Here is a 16,100-nt window from a genome sequence, read left to right on the forward strand (position 1 = left end):
TTTAAAAGAAAAGTATGGGGACAAGATAGGAGAATTTGTTCTTTGATATTACGGGTTAAAGGGATAATATATCACAAAACTGTAGCATCTTCCAACCAATTAGGCAGTTCATTAAACTTATCATTTCCGTGTAATCTTGTCTAGCCGGTAAAGAGGTATTTAATTTCCAAAAACCCAGTCCTCTTCAAGTTCAAATATTATCGAAGAGTGGTTGGTTTTTATCGCAGCCAAAGTATCAACATGTTTCACTAAATCAATTAATTTATCTGAAATTAGCCATCAAATATAAAATTAGTAATCAAGTCTGCGGAAAATGAAGGGAGAGTTTTTGCTCCAAGTATAACTATGAGTATAGGTTGATTGCATTGCCGCCATGTTGGTGCCAAAACAAAAGAAAATTTGCTCACATAGTTTGCATAAAAATGGAAGTTAACTCCAAGAGGAGAAAAATCTTGTTGTTCTTAACCACCAACATGGCCGCTATGACGTAACGTGCAATCTACCTATTGATTTGGATTCTTAATACGCCATGTATTGTGCAAACTAAATTCATTATGAATGCTTTTAATTGGGTTAATGACGTGCTGTCGTGGGAATAGTATTCTGCCTCTTTTGTACATAGTTGAATTTAAAGGACAATTAAAATCTCCACCAGCTGCAGTAACAATATTATCATCGCACTGAGGTCCATCTCTTAAAAGGTTGTCGGCAGGTTTTGATAAAATCGAATTGCTTTCGCATCGAGTTCCATCTCTTATATCGTTGTCAACAGGTTTTGATCAAATCGAATTGCTTCCGCATCTTTGTGTGGACCATAAACATTAGCCAAAAGGTAACTTTTGTCCTTAATTTTTGCCTTAATCATTCTGTCTAAAATCTCTTACTGAATAACAACGTCCAGACCACTCTTATTTTTAAATTTAACTGCAAAATTTTGCACCATACATATACAGAGAATAACAAGAACGAAACACACTCTACTGAGCTGAAACGTGCTTTCCGAACTTAATCAAAGGCAAGAAATTCTGAATTCGAAAGAGATATAAAATATAAAATTATGAAAAACTTACACATTCGGACTCACAATCAAACCAAACAACGTACACAAGTGTACTTATCACGACTTCGGTTTCTCGGTACACTGTCGTCGAGCCAATCTTCTCGTTTTTCTTTAAATCTAACGTAGTTATAAGTTATTAAGTTAAGTGGTTATTGGGTCAAACAGTTGAGGACATAAATTTTAGTCGTATAAAGCTGCACTTTGGGAAGAGTAAAAGGCGTCGGTTTATTATTTTCATCTTCTTTGTATAATATTTGAGGTGGAACACTCCGTAGAGTAAATGCAAAAGGACGTTGGGTTTTGCCTTATCTCTTCAAGAAACGTTTTTCGCAGCTTTACGCGGTCTTCCCGAAATAACTTCGAGACATCGTTCGAGATTAAAAGCTGCAATTCCTTATATTGGTTATCTTTTGTTTGTTAATAGGAACTGTTTTTTTTTTTTGCGTTTCGAATTTGGTGGCTTATATTCGGAGGGGCTTATTTTATTTTAGGAATTTTACGGTACTTTTTTGTAGTCTGTTTGGGCTCGTTGCTAGGGCTGAGACCAAATGCTTTTACGACTTTATGTCCCATTCAAAAGTTAGTAAATGTCGGTGATTTGCTTTCAACAGCAGTCCCTACAAATTCGTTAAAACTTTCTAGCAATGCTTAACGTTCCAAGAGAGCGTCTTCACAGTACGTGGCCAAAAGGAAATATTTAGACTGGTTGAGGTATAATTCGTTATTCACAGATCAGACTGAAACCTTTGAAACCTTTTTCGGCGGTCAAATACGCGAGCATTCTCAGCCACGAAGTATTTATGTAATAAGTAAATGTGATTGCACAGGCTGCTTAGCATAATGAGCAATCAAAGTTACCTGGGATCTAAGTATCGACCAATCGATTGGCCGAATATTTTTTTCCCTGGCAAATACTGTTTAACTCTTTTGCACACTACGTGTCCTCACAACTCAAAAACAGAAAAAGAATCTGGGCCCTCTTTTAAAACCAGTTAGAATTTTTCCCATCGTTGATGCACCCTCTGTTGTAACTGGAGGAAATTTCACAGTTTCTGAAGTTTATTAAAAGCACAATTCAAACTCAACGGAAAGTGATTAGTAGGTCGCTTGTTTAGCATGACGAGGTAGAGATAACCAATTTCCTCACATATCTTTTTTATCCCGGAACTTATCTTAGAATTTTCCAAACAAGTGGGATCGCAACATCTGCCATTTAGAAACTCACTTGACTTCGTCATGACACGAAAACACATTCACTGGGAGGCACAAATGAGACAACTTGGACTCCTGAAGAGAAATGAAACAAGTGGCTTCTAGTCAACTTCTCAGTGAGTACTTGAACTTCCTCAAATATCCATCCCTGTGTTTCTCTATACCGAGATTAATTGGCGTCGTGATGAACTCTAGCAAAACAGACCTATCTCAGTTCGTCGATTCAGTCGATTCGCCCACAGTATTTTTCTGCCCAGCAAAAACAGTGTATTCATGGATTTTAGGCGAGACCACTGCCTTCTATATCTCGATCATCACCAAATCTATTGCTATCCCCATCACCGTGCTTCTAAACATCTTGGTGATCGTCGCCGTGAATACGCGAAAAAAACTGTATAAGAACTCAAACATTTTGTTAGCCAGCATGGCCGTAGCAGATCTTATAGTGGGCGCTGTTTCGATGCCTTTAACCACCAGTTACGATATCCTTCTTCTCCGTAAGGATTTGAGCATTAGGATTTGTGTCCTGGCGATGGTAAACCACATAGTGGTGTACACTGTGGTGAGTTCTTCCTTGTACCATCTGACAGTAATCGCAATCGAGCGTTATGTGGCGATAAAAATGTGGAAAAGTTATAAAGTCCTTATCACAAAACGCCGCATTAATTTTTTTGCATCCATGGCATGGCTACTTGCTATCTTGACGTCGGCACCAACGCGTATCATGGAAATAGCTAAAGTCGACTATACCTACATTAAAATTGTGAGCATTATTTCGGCCATAAAAACCGTGGCTTGCGTGACAATCATTGGGTATTGCTATACTGCGGCGTATCTTTCAATGCGTAAGCGAAAAAGGCAGCGAAATCAGCGAGGTCGTTGCCCGTAATAGGGCCAAAACGGAGAACGCCATCGCCAGAGCAACGCGCATTTTAACGATAGTATTGTTAATCTCCTACATTCCATCAATCCTTGTGCTTCTTCTTGGACCCACCGTTTCCATCTTTCGCACAAGCTCGTACTTCCGTTGGTCGGAGTTGTTGCTCCAGCTGAATTCTCTTCTAAACCCATTTCTCTACTGCTTGTTTCTGAACCGCAATTTCCGAAAAGAAGTTCTAGTGATAATGAAGATCAGGAAACCTGACGAAGGTCAGCCAACCGTACGTCCAGATTTATCTCCCACTGAACGGTGTCCCAGACGAATTGTTCCGCCAACAGCGTTTGTTGAAGAACTACAAGAAGAAGCGCAACAACCTGACACATTGAACTCGATCGAACTTCCTAATGGTGACCGCCTGATGCCTTACAACATGAACAACCAAGCAAAGGTGAAACGAGCCATGTTATGTCCTGCAAGAATTGGTGCAAATAGATTTGTGGAACAGGAGCAAGAACTCCAGGAGGATGCTCAACAACCTAGGTGTATCAACCGAGCAGGGTCTTTGGATCCGATCGACTTTGCTAACACTTTCTATCAGGAGCCTTACAGCACCACCAACCAGCCAAAGATGAAAAGACAAATGCTTCCTTCATCGTTTGAAGGAAACCAAGTCATTTGTGTAGATGTACATCGTCCTACTTCCACCAATAGAAAGCCGTGGATCCTGGTTGCTAATTCGCTGTCCTCAGAGGAGAGACAAAATAAAAATGAAGATGGAAGGTATCAGGAACCTCCAAGCTGCAGTACCCGTGAGTCAGTGACCCGGGGGGGGTACTCCCCTATATAAGCTATATAGGTATGTGCCGCCCCAAAGGGTATGGTTTTTGACCCGTTTTGGTCTGAAAACGGGTATAGATTTTGACAATTTCGGTCTGAAATCGGGTCGGGTTTTCGGGGCGGGGAACATTTACGAAAGCTAACAAACATATTTTTCTTCTCAGTACGTAACTGGAACGACTAACTGATAGCGAGAAAAAGAAATAGATAAACTATGTCATTCCAGCTTACTTTTACTTCTTGCGTCAACTTCCGTTCGGCACTGATGCATAATTATCAGGTCTGAAAACGGGTATGAATTTTAGAGGTCAGGTCTGAAAACGGGTGTGGAAAATGGCATGTTTAGGTCTGAAATAGGGTCGGGATTTGAAGACCCGGGCGGCACACCCCCACCAAGAATTCCGAGGAGTACCCCCCCCCCCCGGGGTCAGTGATCGAAAGGACCATACCAGTTTCGTCCACTGAAGGAATTACGACCATTGTTTTCGATGCACATTCATCCAGTCTCGCCAGACCAAGACCACCAACAAGTCCAATGAGCTGGCATGGGAGTAAATTAAATGAGGAGCACTTACAGGGCCTCAGACGTCCAGAAACGCGATAGCGCCAGATTAACAAAGATGAGAGGACTGTCAAACATTTTCTGGATAGTTTTATGGAAAGGTCAGGCGCCTTTATGTAATTTATACTTGACTGGTATGTTTATAATAAACTGTAAACCAACTGAGATACTACACGCTTTCTGATTGGTCAAAAAACCCATGGTTTTTTATACCTGCAAACACATAGAAACCTGTTTTTATAGAAGCATTTCTACGCGTTTAACAAACGTAATAAACCCACTTGTGATGTCTGGAGAACTCAAGAAGCCTGTAAATCATGGGTTGCTCTTCCAGCTGGGAGGAAAATATTAAGTGATTTATCCGAAGAAGAATAAACTAAAATCGGTTGTAAGCGATATCTCTATAGACAGGACGAAGTTGAAAAATTGGCCATTTTTTCCAATTTGCAATTCATTTCCACCCTTTCCATCCACCGCCAAAGATGATTAATACTAGTTTCTGAGCACTAGTACGGTTAGTGTTAACAAAGGTGAACCATTATTTCAACGTTCCCATCGAAACAAATATATTTTTTACCTGTCAAAAGGACACCGGTGAAATTGTGATTTTTTTTTTTGAAATCATGGTGAAGTTATTTTTTCTATGGTTGGATTCCATGTTGAAACAGTGGAACTTCGATTTTCTTGTTTGGAAACGTTTCTGGTACTACTAATCCATAATTTTACCATAGTTGTAATTCTAAAGGTTTCTTGGGACAAATCTTCTTTAATTCCGCTTTGCTCGTCCAGAATTGTAATGTATAGTATTTAAAGAAGGGACAGATCGTAAAAAAGTTGCTTTTGTAGACAACAGCATAGCACGGGTGTCTCAACATTTTTGCAACGCATTTCTAGTCAGTTTAAGCATCTTAATATAAACGGGGAGATTCCGTAAATGTTTTAATATTAGCCGTGAGCCTTTTTCGACGAGGGTTTGTTTTCCGGGGGGAGGAGATGTTTTATTGTAGGGAGCCTCTCTATCTCGATTTTGGTGGAATGTTGTAACGAAAACTGTTCAGTATTGCTTGCTGATAGATGAAATTTGGTTTAAAAAGATGGGCGAACTTTAACATGAATTTCGATTATAGAATGTTTGGGATCTTTAAGAAACGTTTTTTCCCCGATTATGGCTCATGGCAAAACTAAATTTGATTGCAGATTTGTATGATAGTAATAATAATAATGATGATGACGATAATAATGATGGTAGTGATGATGATGATGATGATGATGATGATATTATTATTATGATGTTAATTAACATTAATAAAGCGCAGATTCCATAAAAATATTCGATTGATCTTCACAAAAATCTTAACAATGATAAGAAATGTTTATATACATGTAAGAAACTAATCATGAAAAAAACTTGCTCAAATATGTGTTACCGACTATGGCGTAAAATTTGCGGTTTCAGCAAGTAAGCACAGTAAAGGAAAACTAAAACAAATGCAAATTGCTTTGGACGCTTAATTGAAAGCCGCTCTATTTAACCTTACGTTTGAACCCCGTCTCACGGCAATCTTGGAGATATTTTAGATGCAAATTATGTTCCATTTGTAAATAGGTTTGACATTCCGTGACATAGATTTAACAGTACGAGCTTGCCTCTCTCTTCACTGAAGACGGTATTTTCGCCACAGCGAAATTTGGGGAAAATCTGCTTGGTTCGTTTGTTTGAAAACCGATAAACCCAATTTATCCAAACGGGAACTACAGTGTGAATCAAAACAAAACCAAAAAAATGCAAACACACTTGCTGTCTTGGATAAGGTGGGAAAGAAAAGTTGTTTATTCGGTCTTATTAATTTAATACGCTGTCATCTCATCAACATGCTCTGCAGGTTTTACCAGGTTTCGCCCTAATGTAAATAGAAAATATATAGTACCAGCAACAAACGTTGAGTACGTTAATGTATATAGCTTATACCTAACCACAAGAACTTGATTCACTGTATTGCTATTCTTTAAACACGTAAGTAGGTTATGAAAAGAGGGCTTCAACTGAGAATGAAAATTCAAACGTTTTTGTAAATTTTCGGGGTAAAAAAGCAGGAAAATGGCAGGTCATTATGCGCCGATCAACTCGAAACTTCAACATCCCCCCCCCCCCCCCCCCCGGGCAAACCCCGAGCATTTGAACTTTTGAAGATTGGATCGTTCAAATTCCCGCCCCCTTGGGCCAAAATGGTGTCCAAATGCCCTACGTTATCGTCGGATTTGTCTGTCAAATGCCCCTCCTAAAGAACAATCGTTGTCGGCTCCTGTCATGAGTTACTACAAAAACCACAACTTTAACATTGAAACTAATGTTTGGAAATTGAATTTATTAGGTCGGACAATGTCAATCAGCAAGTGTGAGCTGTTCTAGCTCCGAAACACGGCAAAGGTTGTTAAAATGAGTTAGCCGGCTACGTAGACTGTTCGAGTGGCAGGGTATTCTGCAATTTAAGCCAAAGCGGTTTTTCATTCGACAGTGTGTATTTCTTTCACTATTCACTACAGGACAAAGCCGCAGCTTGACTCATTGTATAAAAAATCTACATCGTTTATATACAATCTATAAAAAAAAAATTAATATTTAAGCACTCTCACTTTTGAAGACCTTTTTTTTGTAAGCTTTTTTTGTAATGCTGTATCTCTTCCATCTCGTCCAAACACGTGTTTATAGCTGTTAGCGACTTCGGCGCCCCCCCAAAAAAGCGATTTAAAACCTGACACTTCCGGTTCAATTTTCCCCACCCCACCAAGACAAGGTCAAATTCCCCACACCCGGAAAGGCCTTACCTGTCAAATTCCCCACTCCCGGGCACAGAAAATAGTCAAATGCCCGGGGTTTGCCCGGGGGGGGGGGGGGGGGAAGTTGAAGTTTCGATTTGATCGGCGCATTAATATGCAATGGCGTCAAAAGAAGCATGAGAAACAAATATTCAACTTCGACAAATTATCGGCACTCACTGGCGTGCAAGTTTGGAGACTTAAAACATGACAAGCTTTGGCTCTTTTTTATACTGAGCTGAATATAACTTTAATTGTGTTGCCTCTGTTTTGTAAAAGCTTTAGGACACTGATGAAGGTTTGGTTCATAAGATCGAGGTTTCTTAGGCACCGCAAAGTGAGTTTGGTGACAGGGTTCTCAGAGCACAGTTTAGGGTCCCTTTTATATCGTACTTTTGGTACTGTTGAGGCTAATTTAGTCAATTTACACGTACGCTGATTAAGCAGGCTAATTTGGCTCAATTTGCCAAAGGAGATGAGTGAGTGGACGAAAATTCGGCCCGATTCACAACAATCCGTGGCAGTGCTAGCTACGGATTTTTTCAATCACGCTGATTTTTACCCCGCGCTAAACCTACAGTTAAAGGAATCGGTCGACAAACTGTAACGTGTAATTTGGCCAGCGCGATTGAACCTGTTAATCGGGTCGATAAATCAGTGCTTGTAAGTTGTTGCTTGTGTTAAACTATTGTGATGTATGACCTTTTAAATGTGTATGGTAGTCAAAATTATGACTTCAATTAAATATAATTATGGCGTGTATGAATGTGTCTTGTATGTGAGTGCTTTCTCGAGCTTCACCAGGGAATAAGAAGAGGTGGGGTGTTGACAAAAGACGGACTAGCATCCAACCCGGGGGGTACTACTAATTCTCCTAAAGGCTTCATGTATTAGAATGTGTCGGAGATAGTGTCACTTGGCTATAAGCAAGTGAGATAGCTTCCGGATTATACAACGCGAGGGAGGAGGTGGTGGGGGTAGCAAATGGTGAACTTCATCCCATATTCCATCTAGAATTGGGGAAAGAGTGCTTCTCCAAGTCGCTTCATATTTCGTAGCAATCATGCAGAGATAAGTACCAACCTAAAGAAATAAATGGCTCAGCAAGTGAGTTATTTTTGCTGACTTGACAAGGCAGGGAGGAGAAGGTGGGGTAGCGAACACTACACTAACGTCCCACATTCCATCAGGGTGTAGTAGCCACTTTCCCGGGAGCTTCGTGCTTTAGACCGCTTTCGGAGATAACCGGCCATTTGTCTTGACAAGTGAGTTTTTCCTCGGTTGCAAGTGGCAATTTGGCTGTTTTTGACTTTGTATAACCACACTTACAAACATCAAATCAACAAAACAAACAGAGAATAACAAATCTCCACATCGTGTTTATATTTTTCAGCGTTTTTATTCAATTCTGTTTAAAAGCCATAAACCTGCTCCTGAATGTTGCATTTAGAAAACAACGCCGCCACAGTTTCCCACAGAAACTGAGGATGGTAACCCTGTGGTTTAGTCGAGACTGACAGACACAACTGCGGAAACTCCTGCGACCATTTGCTGCTCTGTCTTACCAGGGCTTAAAATTTGGGCCCTGTCTGCACTAATCCAGATAAATTTGCAAAGGCATTTTCTTTTTCTGGTTTGGCCTTTCGCCCATACCAAAGCGAAGTGAAAATAAATTTTAAACGCCGTCTTGGTAATAACGGCGTACTGGTAATAACGGCGAAACGGAGCGTTTTGAAAACGCAGACGTTACAACTGTAATGTGCGCACCCTTCACCTTGCTTTTAACGCTTCTGTGGGTGAGGAAGCGTTTTAGTAAGGACGCCGAAAACGATACGCAAACAATAGTGAGGGCAGAAAACATTTGATGAGTTTTCGGGGCGAAAACACCGTTTGCACATTTATCTGGATTAGTATGGACGTCACCTGAGGTATTGTCACGGGTTATACAGATGCTGTTGTGAATGGCCGTCACGGAGTTGCCGAGCACCTGAAGGCCCGTGGAGGGACCATCAGCGAGTGCAAGCTGGCTCAGCTAATGATTGACGCCGTCAACACGGGTGACGCAAGGGCCCTTAAACGATTGATTAGATGGACCGGGCACGTGAATGTATCTGACTTTGATGGACAGACTCCGCTTCACACAGCAGCGATGTGCGGCAGACTCAATATCGCCAATTTACTTCTGAAAGAGGGTGCAGGTAATTACATGTATGTTGTGGAGAATAATGTACTAGTTAGTTCGCAGAGAGATGAAATTTCTCTGCAAGTTCTCAGGCAACTCAGCGCTATTGAACCCTTTAACCCCAAATATCAAAGAACAAATTCTCCTGTCTTGTTCCCATACTTTTCTTATAAAAGTACTGTGGAGAAGTTCTTAAAATATCAAGAAAAATCACCTTCAGGGGTTGAGTAAGCATTGATATTACAAGGAGAAATTTGATGCTGATCATTGTTAGGGCTGAAAGGGTTAAGAAGATCTTAATGCTGTGTGCGATTTTTTAGAAAAGTTGTGACAGCTTGGCAACTACTCCAAAAGAAAACTTTTCTTATATCTCTTTGTAAAGGCTTAGGAACAGATTTAAAGTTGGAGCGAAGGGCTGAATTTTTAAAGTCAACATATTTAGCGACACTTTACCGTCTTCGACCTGCGGATCTCATGATGTGCTTCTCTTTCTTCCGAAACAGTTCATACGTTAAGTGTGCAAATGGGTACGCGTTATTTGTTAGTTGTTATTTGTTGGATGAGAGAAGTCAGCGGGAATGTTCGTGTAATGCCAGTGTTTGGCGTCGGAGCCATGTGCACGGCTACTCTACTAAAACGTTACCACCACGCGAACAAACCCGCCCGTCAGCTATGCGGGAAAGAGTAAGAATGGACACGCCAGACCCATTTTTTATTTAAACTCTTGCTTCGCCGTCTTAGGCGATGTCTACACTATACCGGATAGCTCTTGTGCCGGCACCAAAAATATATCGGATAGGGCTTTCGTTCACACACAAAACGCCGATTTGGGATCGATTTTTGTGCGGAGCGATGCTGCACTTCTTCGGTCTGAAAGTGAATCGTCGCATATCGGATAGGTTTTCGTGACACTTTTCTTAGTAGTATGAACATAGAATCGAACCGAAACGGAAGTCAACAACGAGGAGCGAGGATTGGATTCTAGTGGAAAGATGGTGGCGATTTTGGGCCACTTCTGTTCACACCAGGCCGGAGTATTTTTCACAACGGCGTAAAATACTATCCTGCATAGTGTAGACATAGCCTTATTTGAGGGATTATATTTACTTTTTATTCAATTTCACCAGCTGACAAATGAACCTCTTTGTTCTCTTCAGATGCTACACTTGTTAACCGGTATGGCCAGATCCCATTACAGGTAAGTTTGCTTCGGTATTGCTCCCGGTATAGCTACTCTAAGGCTCCTTCTTTGCACGGCAAACTGAAGGGCCTTTTACGCAGACGATTGTGGAAGCAATTTAAGTAAGTAAGTAAGTAAATTTTAAGAGAGATCTGAAATCTAACTACTGGTGATTCTCGCTGTGATTCAGTGGCGATTTGAGTGCGATTTGGAATGTCGTGTACTCCATCCTACCGAAAAAAGATGCCGACTGGTACTTACCATAACTCTTAGCGTACGAACGAAAACCCTAAAAATGCTCATAAAAACGCACAGAAAGGTTCTAAAATCTTCAAATCTAGCATACACAATTTTGTTAGTAAAGGGACGAATTTGGCCAAAAATATGGCTTTCTACGTGCCTATTGGCTGTTAGGTTCGCAAGGTATTGTGGTAAAACTCTTGTTCGCCCCTGTGGCCTCGTTAACTTTCGTCAAGTGTCGTGAACTAATTCTCTTCCACTCTATTAACCCTCGTCAACCTCTATTCATTCCAGTTCACTTCCGTGGACTCTCGTCAACTCTCGTCGACTTTCATTCTCTTTGGACTTTTTACAGACCTGAATAATGGTTAGATGAAAACAAAGATTGAATTTTCCAATTCCCGTTTTATTTTATATTTGTTTATTTGTTGTTGTTGTTGTTGTTGTTGTTGTTTATAGGTAGCCTCGGCTAATGGTCACAAAGCTCTCGAAAAGGAACTTAGAAAATGTCTGACGGTAAGGTCTAATAGCTCTAAAGTATGCCCAGAACTTTACGCTTGAACTTAAAAGCGCCTTTACACGACAACCAAAAGTTGACAAACTCGAATTGGCATGTGTGAACTTCGCACCAACAGTTGGCAAACTGATGGTGACAAAGAGAACTTGTCTCTATTCTCGCCGTCTTTTCTCTGTTGGCAAACGCATATTTGACGTGTAAATGACTGTCAAACGCGAATTGTTCGCTCACTTTTTATCAAGCAAATGTCGCGCTATCTTCACTTGATTTTACATCATTACCGCACAAGATGACGGCTGAAGAAGAAAGAAGTTGATAGAAGAAATACAGGACAATGAAGAATATACTAAACATTAACAGGCAGGAAGCCGCAATTCTTCTTGCATGCCACTGCAACACGAAGCTCGTAGGAGACGCCATGCTATTGGGGTGTGATAGCGGCACAAACAAGTTTGCTAACTCGAGTTTTTCAACTTGTGTTTACCATATAAAGGTACATTAAAACAAATTTGCAATAGAGGCGCAAAGCGCTCTTGAAGGTGAACAGCATTACTTTAGGATTGTTGAATTAGGTCATAGGAAGCCACACTTTGATTGAAATGCAGGTGATTTGAGAATCCAGCAAATCAACAGCAGATGACTACAGTGGGAGCTCTGGTAAGCGGATACCCTCGGAACGCTGAAAGGTGTCCGTAACTGGAGCTGGCTGCTTACGAGGCTGGTTCTCGTAAGCGGCCACTAGAAGTGCAAGGGATGGTTCGCCGCTTACGGGAGCTTGCCCAGCTAACAATAAACATTGGGAATGCAAAAAATAAATAAATAAAAATACTTGCATTCCGCGATGATGGCGATAACGAACACGGATGTGAGGTTGAATGATTAAAATAAGATTCAGAGGCAAAGGGATTTCCTTTCGGGTGTCCGCTTACGGGAGCTTAAAACAAAGAAAAGTCTAAATCGTAAACCCTGAAAGTGTCCGCGGCCGCTTACGGGAATGTCCACTTACAAGAATGTGCAAATACAGAGTTTGCATGGGAGTTAAACGGGGTTTTGTTAAGGCGGTCGTAAGAAGCTAGAGCTGTCCGCTTACGAGAGTGTCCGTTAAAATAGCTTCCCGGGGGAGCAGGGATGGCGCAGTGACCCGGGTTCGATTCCGGGTGTTGCGTCACGTGTGGGTTGAGTTTGTTTTTTGGTTCTCGTCCCTGCTCCGAGGGTTTCTCTCCGGGATCTCCAGTTTTCCTCCCTCCACCAAACCAATCATTCCCAAATTCCAATTCCACCTGGAAACTGTGGATGAAAGTCACTGAAATTCCCATTTGTTTATTTATTTATTTATTTATTTATTATTATTATTTTTTTTTTAGTACGCAAATCCAATCGAAATGAGATTCGGTTTGAGTCCGTTGAGAAGTTGGGACTACTGAAATTATTTGTCATGAAAGAGGCGGGAAAAAATGCCAACAAGTTTAATTTTCGTACACTTTTATTACAGTTATTCAGACACCAAGTAGTTTGTTTCCAGTTTTAGCATCTCCAAATCTTTTTCCTCCGCTTTTTTCAACAGCTCTCGGAAGAAATCCTATCGGAAGATTTTACTCCAACAACATGCTACAGCCCTCAAGCGAGAATACGCGTGCGAAATCACAAAACAGAACCAACACAGTACTGCTACTCAAAACGGGAATCTTGGTCCTCGACAGACAACTCTGCCGAACTACAGCGAAGAACGCGAAGACACAGCGCAGCTGGCACGGTACACTCGTCAAGAGAAATTCTCAACCTGGCAGACCTACGAGCTCCGTTAGAAGGGAACAACACTTCGGCTTGTCCTTCATTTTTACATCCACGCTCGATTTCCAAACTGACTGCACAGGCAAGAGAAATGGCAGGTGGACAACCGGATTACGTTTAATTCCATGAAGCAAAAACCAAACAACTCGAAAGTAAACGTAACAGTGTCACCTATAGCCGCTATTTCCCTTGTAACAGAGAAGCTGATAAGCAAGGCTTCGAGATCCTGGAGGTATCCAATGCTTGAACAGGAGGGAAGAAAGGAAATGTGTGAGCTGCCAAGTGAGCGAGTCTCAGAACTCACTGTTGACGCCAGCAAAGGGAAAAAGTTGCCTCTTAACCATCTTTACAGAAGCTCTCTCTCTCTCGAGGGGATGAGAGGCACTTGTATTCGCAGGTTCATTCGGCTCTAAGAGGGACACATGAAGTTGTTTCTTTCTGTAGTTTAAGCCCTTCACTGCACCTCCCTCTGAGGTGGTCCTGGCGTCCATGTCTTGTCAGACTTTTAAAATTCAGACAACACATCCGCGTCATAACGAAAGAAATATTATTGACTGATTTACATTGCGCTTCCTTTAATTCTTTAGTCATCAAACAGCCCTCCTTCTTCGTTATCTGATTCTTCAAACTTTTCTTCTGAGTTCTTGTTTCTTTGGAGCTTGTTTTGCCTCTCTAAAATCTAAACAATACAAAGTAGTAAACAAACAACATGGCGTTCACCTAACCCTTTGAAATATTTGTCTTAAGAGTTTATCTTTTCTTTTCTCAAGAAAACTGCATGAGACAGTACATCAGTACAGTTGATTTAAACTTGTAATAATAATTTATGTAATCTTTAAAAGAGATATAATCCTATACATATGACCTGTGAGAGCAGTGACCTTTTGCACCTGAAATAAAAGCCACAAAAGGCATACGCTCTCACAGGCTAGTAACTTAACAATAAATTATCATATAATGGGATATGAATATATTAAACATATATTTGAACTGCGGGTGGAAAATTAAATAGAAGAAAGACCTCCACAGTTATTTATGCAACCTTAGCAGTTGCAAAAAGAAAGCCTGAAAAAAATTGGCTTGATAGCTCAGTTTACATTGCAGAGGTCATGGGTTTGAATCCTGTTCAAGCCTGATTTTTTTTAGGCTTTCTTTTCACAGCTGCTTGAGTTACATAAATAACTGCAGGGGTCTTTATTCTATTCTATAATTTTGTTTAATAATAATGATGATGATGATGGTTTATTAACAGCATGTCAATATATACATGTACAATGGCTCTTCATCTTTCAACTAACTAGCAAATAAAGAAAATGACAACTTATAAGTTCACCGTAGAAAGGAAAACAGCTTCTTTGGTAATAACAGCTTCATCAAATCACAAGTCTGGTACACAGAACTCCATAGACACGGATGAAGTCTAAACTTCACACATTGGAAGAACTTTTATCACAAAAAAGTTGGAACCATATATAGGACAAAATTGTTACAATGAGTTGAGTTGTTCAAGGCATGGTTATGCTAATCCAGATTAACCTCCATGACAACTTATAGGTTTTCTCCACAGTTAACCCAGGATTAGGTCTAACTGGGCTTCAAACAACTTGTCCAAGGATTTGACAGTTCTCACTGTTGCTGTGTAATGTTGCTTAATTTCCTTCCCATTTCTTCCACTTTCTGTTGTCTCACAATTAAATGTTTTTTTTTTCTCACAATTCCATTCTCCTTCTCTCCCAACTTTCACTGCCTTTAAGCCCATCCACCGTGCCCCAACCCCCAATACTTAACAACTGAACTGCTGTACCACAAAGGATGTATATAGTTCACAGTATTCTTAAACATCATGACGAGAACAATTATATTCAATGGGCAACTTTTGCCAATGACCTACTGTAAATGGGGTGGATGATATTAATAAAAAGTTAAGTTTTACTTTGTCGTAAGTATCTTTTTTAATTTTCCATGTTGCTTTCTTGAAGTACTCCAGATTCTCTTCAGTGAAGTCTGTTTGTTGTGCTTTTTTTGTGTGACCTACAAAAATAATAACTCTAATTATGACAAAAGTTTCGGAGGGGGTGTAGTCTAAGATAAGTCTTGTGGGAATTCTCCACCATGGGAACAAGGCTATGGCAGCCGATTGATTACATCGTTTTACCATACACGTGAATGAATCAACACCAAAATCTCTAACATAACGTTTTTAAAAATGTTTTAGACACCTCCTCGGGGTTCTCACGTGTTAAGGGCGTGGGTTACGTGACCGAGTTACCATGGAAACGAGGCTCGGATCTAGCCTTGTTTTTATTCTATTACACGACTAACTCCACTAAAATATAACTGACATGACTTCATCACTTTACTGTATACTAGCTAATAAAGGCGTTACTATCCATTATTTTGTCACGCAAAGTGGTTAAGCACACAAACCAGTAACCTATGTCTGTTCAGCGATGCAGTTAGTATTCTAACTATTTGGTTGTCGTTGATGTATCTGCATAGCCCACAACTTAACTATTATTACTGAGTACCTGATGACAACTGCAATCCACGTGGTTGTCGATGCTTCTCTTTGCTTGCACGGTTAGAGCTTCGTTTTCGTTTCTTTAAGGGCTTTTCCTCCTTTTGAAACGACTTACGTTTCTGCGATCTTGGAGCTCCAGCATTATTCACCAAATCTAAACCTTTACGAACCAATTTAGAGGACATTTCTTGCCTATATGGACTTCAAACTTTCCTGACTTGATAGTAAAATTTTTGTCATAACAGAGAACTAGTTCGCAGACCTTGCTCGTTCGTTCCGAAGCAATCTAGATACCAGTCTC

At 40.5% G+C, this 16,100-nt stretch overlaps 2 protein-coding genes across 2 annotated transcripts in view; one reads left to right on the forward strand and one right to left on the reverse strand.

Annotated features, from left to right (window-relative positions):
* Window positions 1–13,415, forward strand: part of LOC146461042 (uncharacterized) — a 39,675-nt gene extending 26,260 nt beyond the window's left edge. Inside the window, exons 16-19 of the mRNA XM_085087330.1 lie at window positions 9,318–9,566; window positions 10,708–10,748; window positions 11,430–11,486; window positions 13,052–13,415. Of these exons, the coding sequence (XP_084943456.1) occupies window positions 9,318–9,566; window positions 10,708–10,748; window positions 11,430–11,486; window positions 13,052–13,399 (695 nt within the window). The 3' untranslated portion in view covers window positions 13,400–13,415. The remainder of the gene's footprint in view (window positions 1–9,317; window positions 9,567–10,707; window positions 10,749–11,429; window positions 11,487–13,051) is intronic.
* On the reverse strand, window positions 12,940–16,069 carry LOC146461043 (uncharacterized). Its single transcript, XM_085087369.1, has 3 exons — window positions 15,807–16,069; window positions 15,212–15,309; window positions 12,940–13,957 (listed from the first exon to the last, which is right to left on the reverse strand). The coding sequence occupies exons 1-3, from the start codon at window positions 15,982–15,984 to the stop codon at window positions 13,862–13,864; spliced, it is 372 nt and encodes a 123-aa protein (XP_084943495.1). The 5' UTR covers window positions 15,985–16,069; the 3' UTR covers window positions 12,940–13,861.
* Between the last annotated feature and the right edge of the window lie 31 nt (window positions 16,070–16,100).

The sequence above is a fragment of the Pavona decussata genome, unplaced genomic scaffold (assembly GCF_977016875.1).
Source record: "Pavona decussata unplaced genomic scaffold, jaPavDecu1.1 SCAFFOLD_202, whole genome shotgun sequence".
Classification (NCBI taxonomy): Eukaryota; Metazoa; Cnidaria; class Anthozoa; order Scleractinia; family Agariciidae; genus Pavona; species Pavona decussata.

Bases quoted from the DNA above. Each gene is read 5' to 3' on its own strand.
- LOC146461043 (XM_085087369.1), bottom strand. From the start codon at position 15,984: ATGTCCTCTAAATTGGTTCGTAAAGGTTTAGATTTGGTGAATAATGCT. The intron at 15,310-15,806 runs GTACTCAGTAAT...TTATTTTTGTAG, and splicing joins TGGATTGCAGTTGTCATCAG to GTCACACAAAAAAAGCACAA. The intron at 13,958-15,211 runs GTAAAACTTAAC...TGTATTGTTTAG, and splicing joins AAAAAGATACTTACGACAAA to ATTTTAGAGAGGCAAAACAA.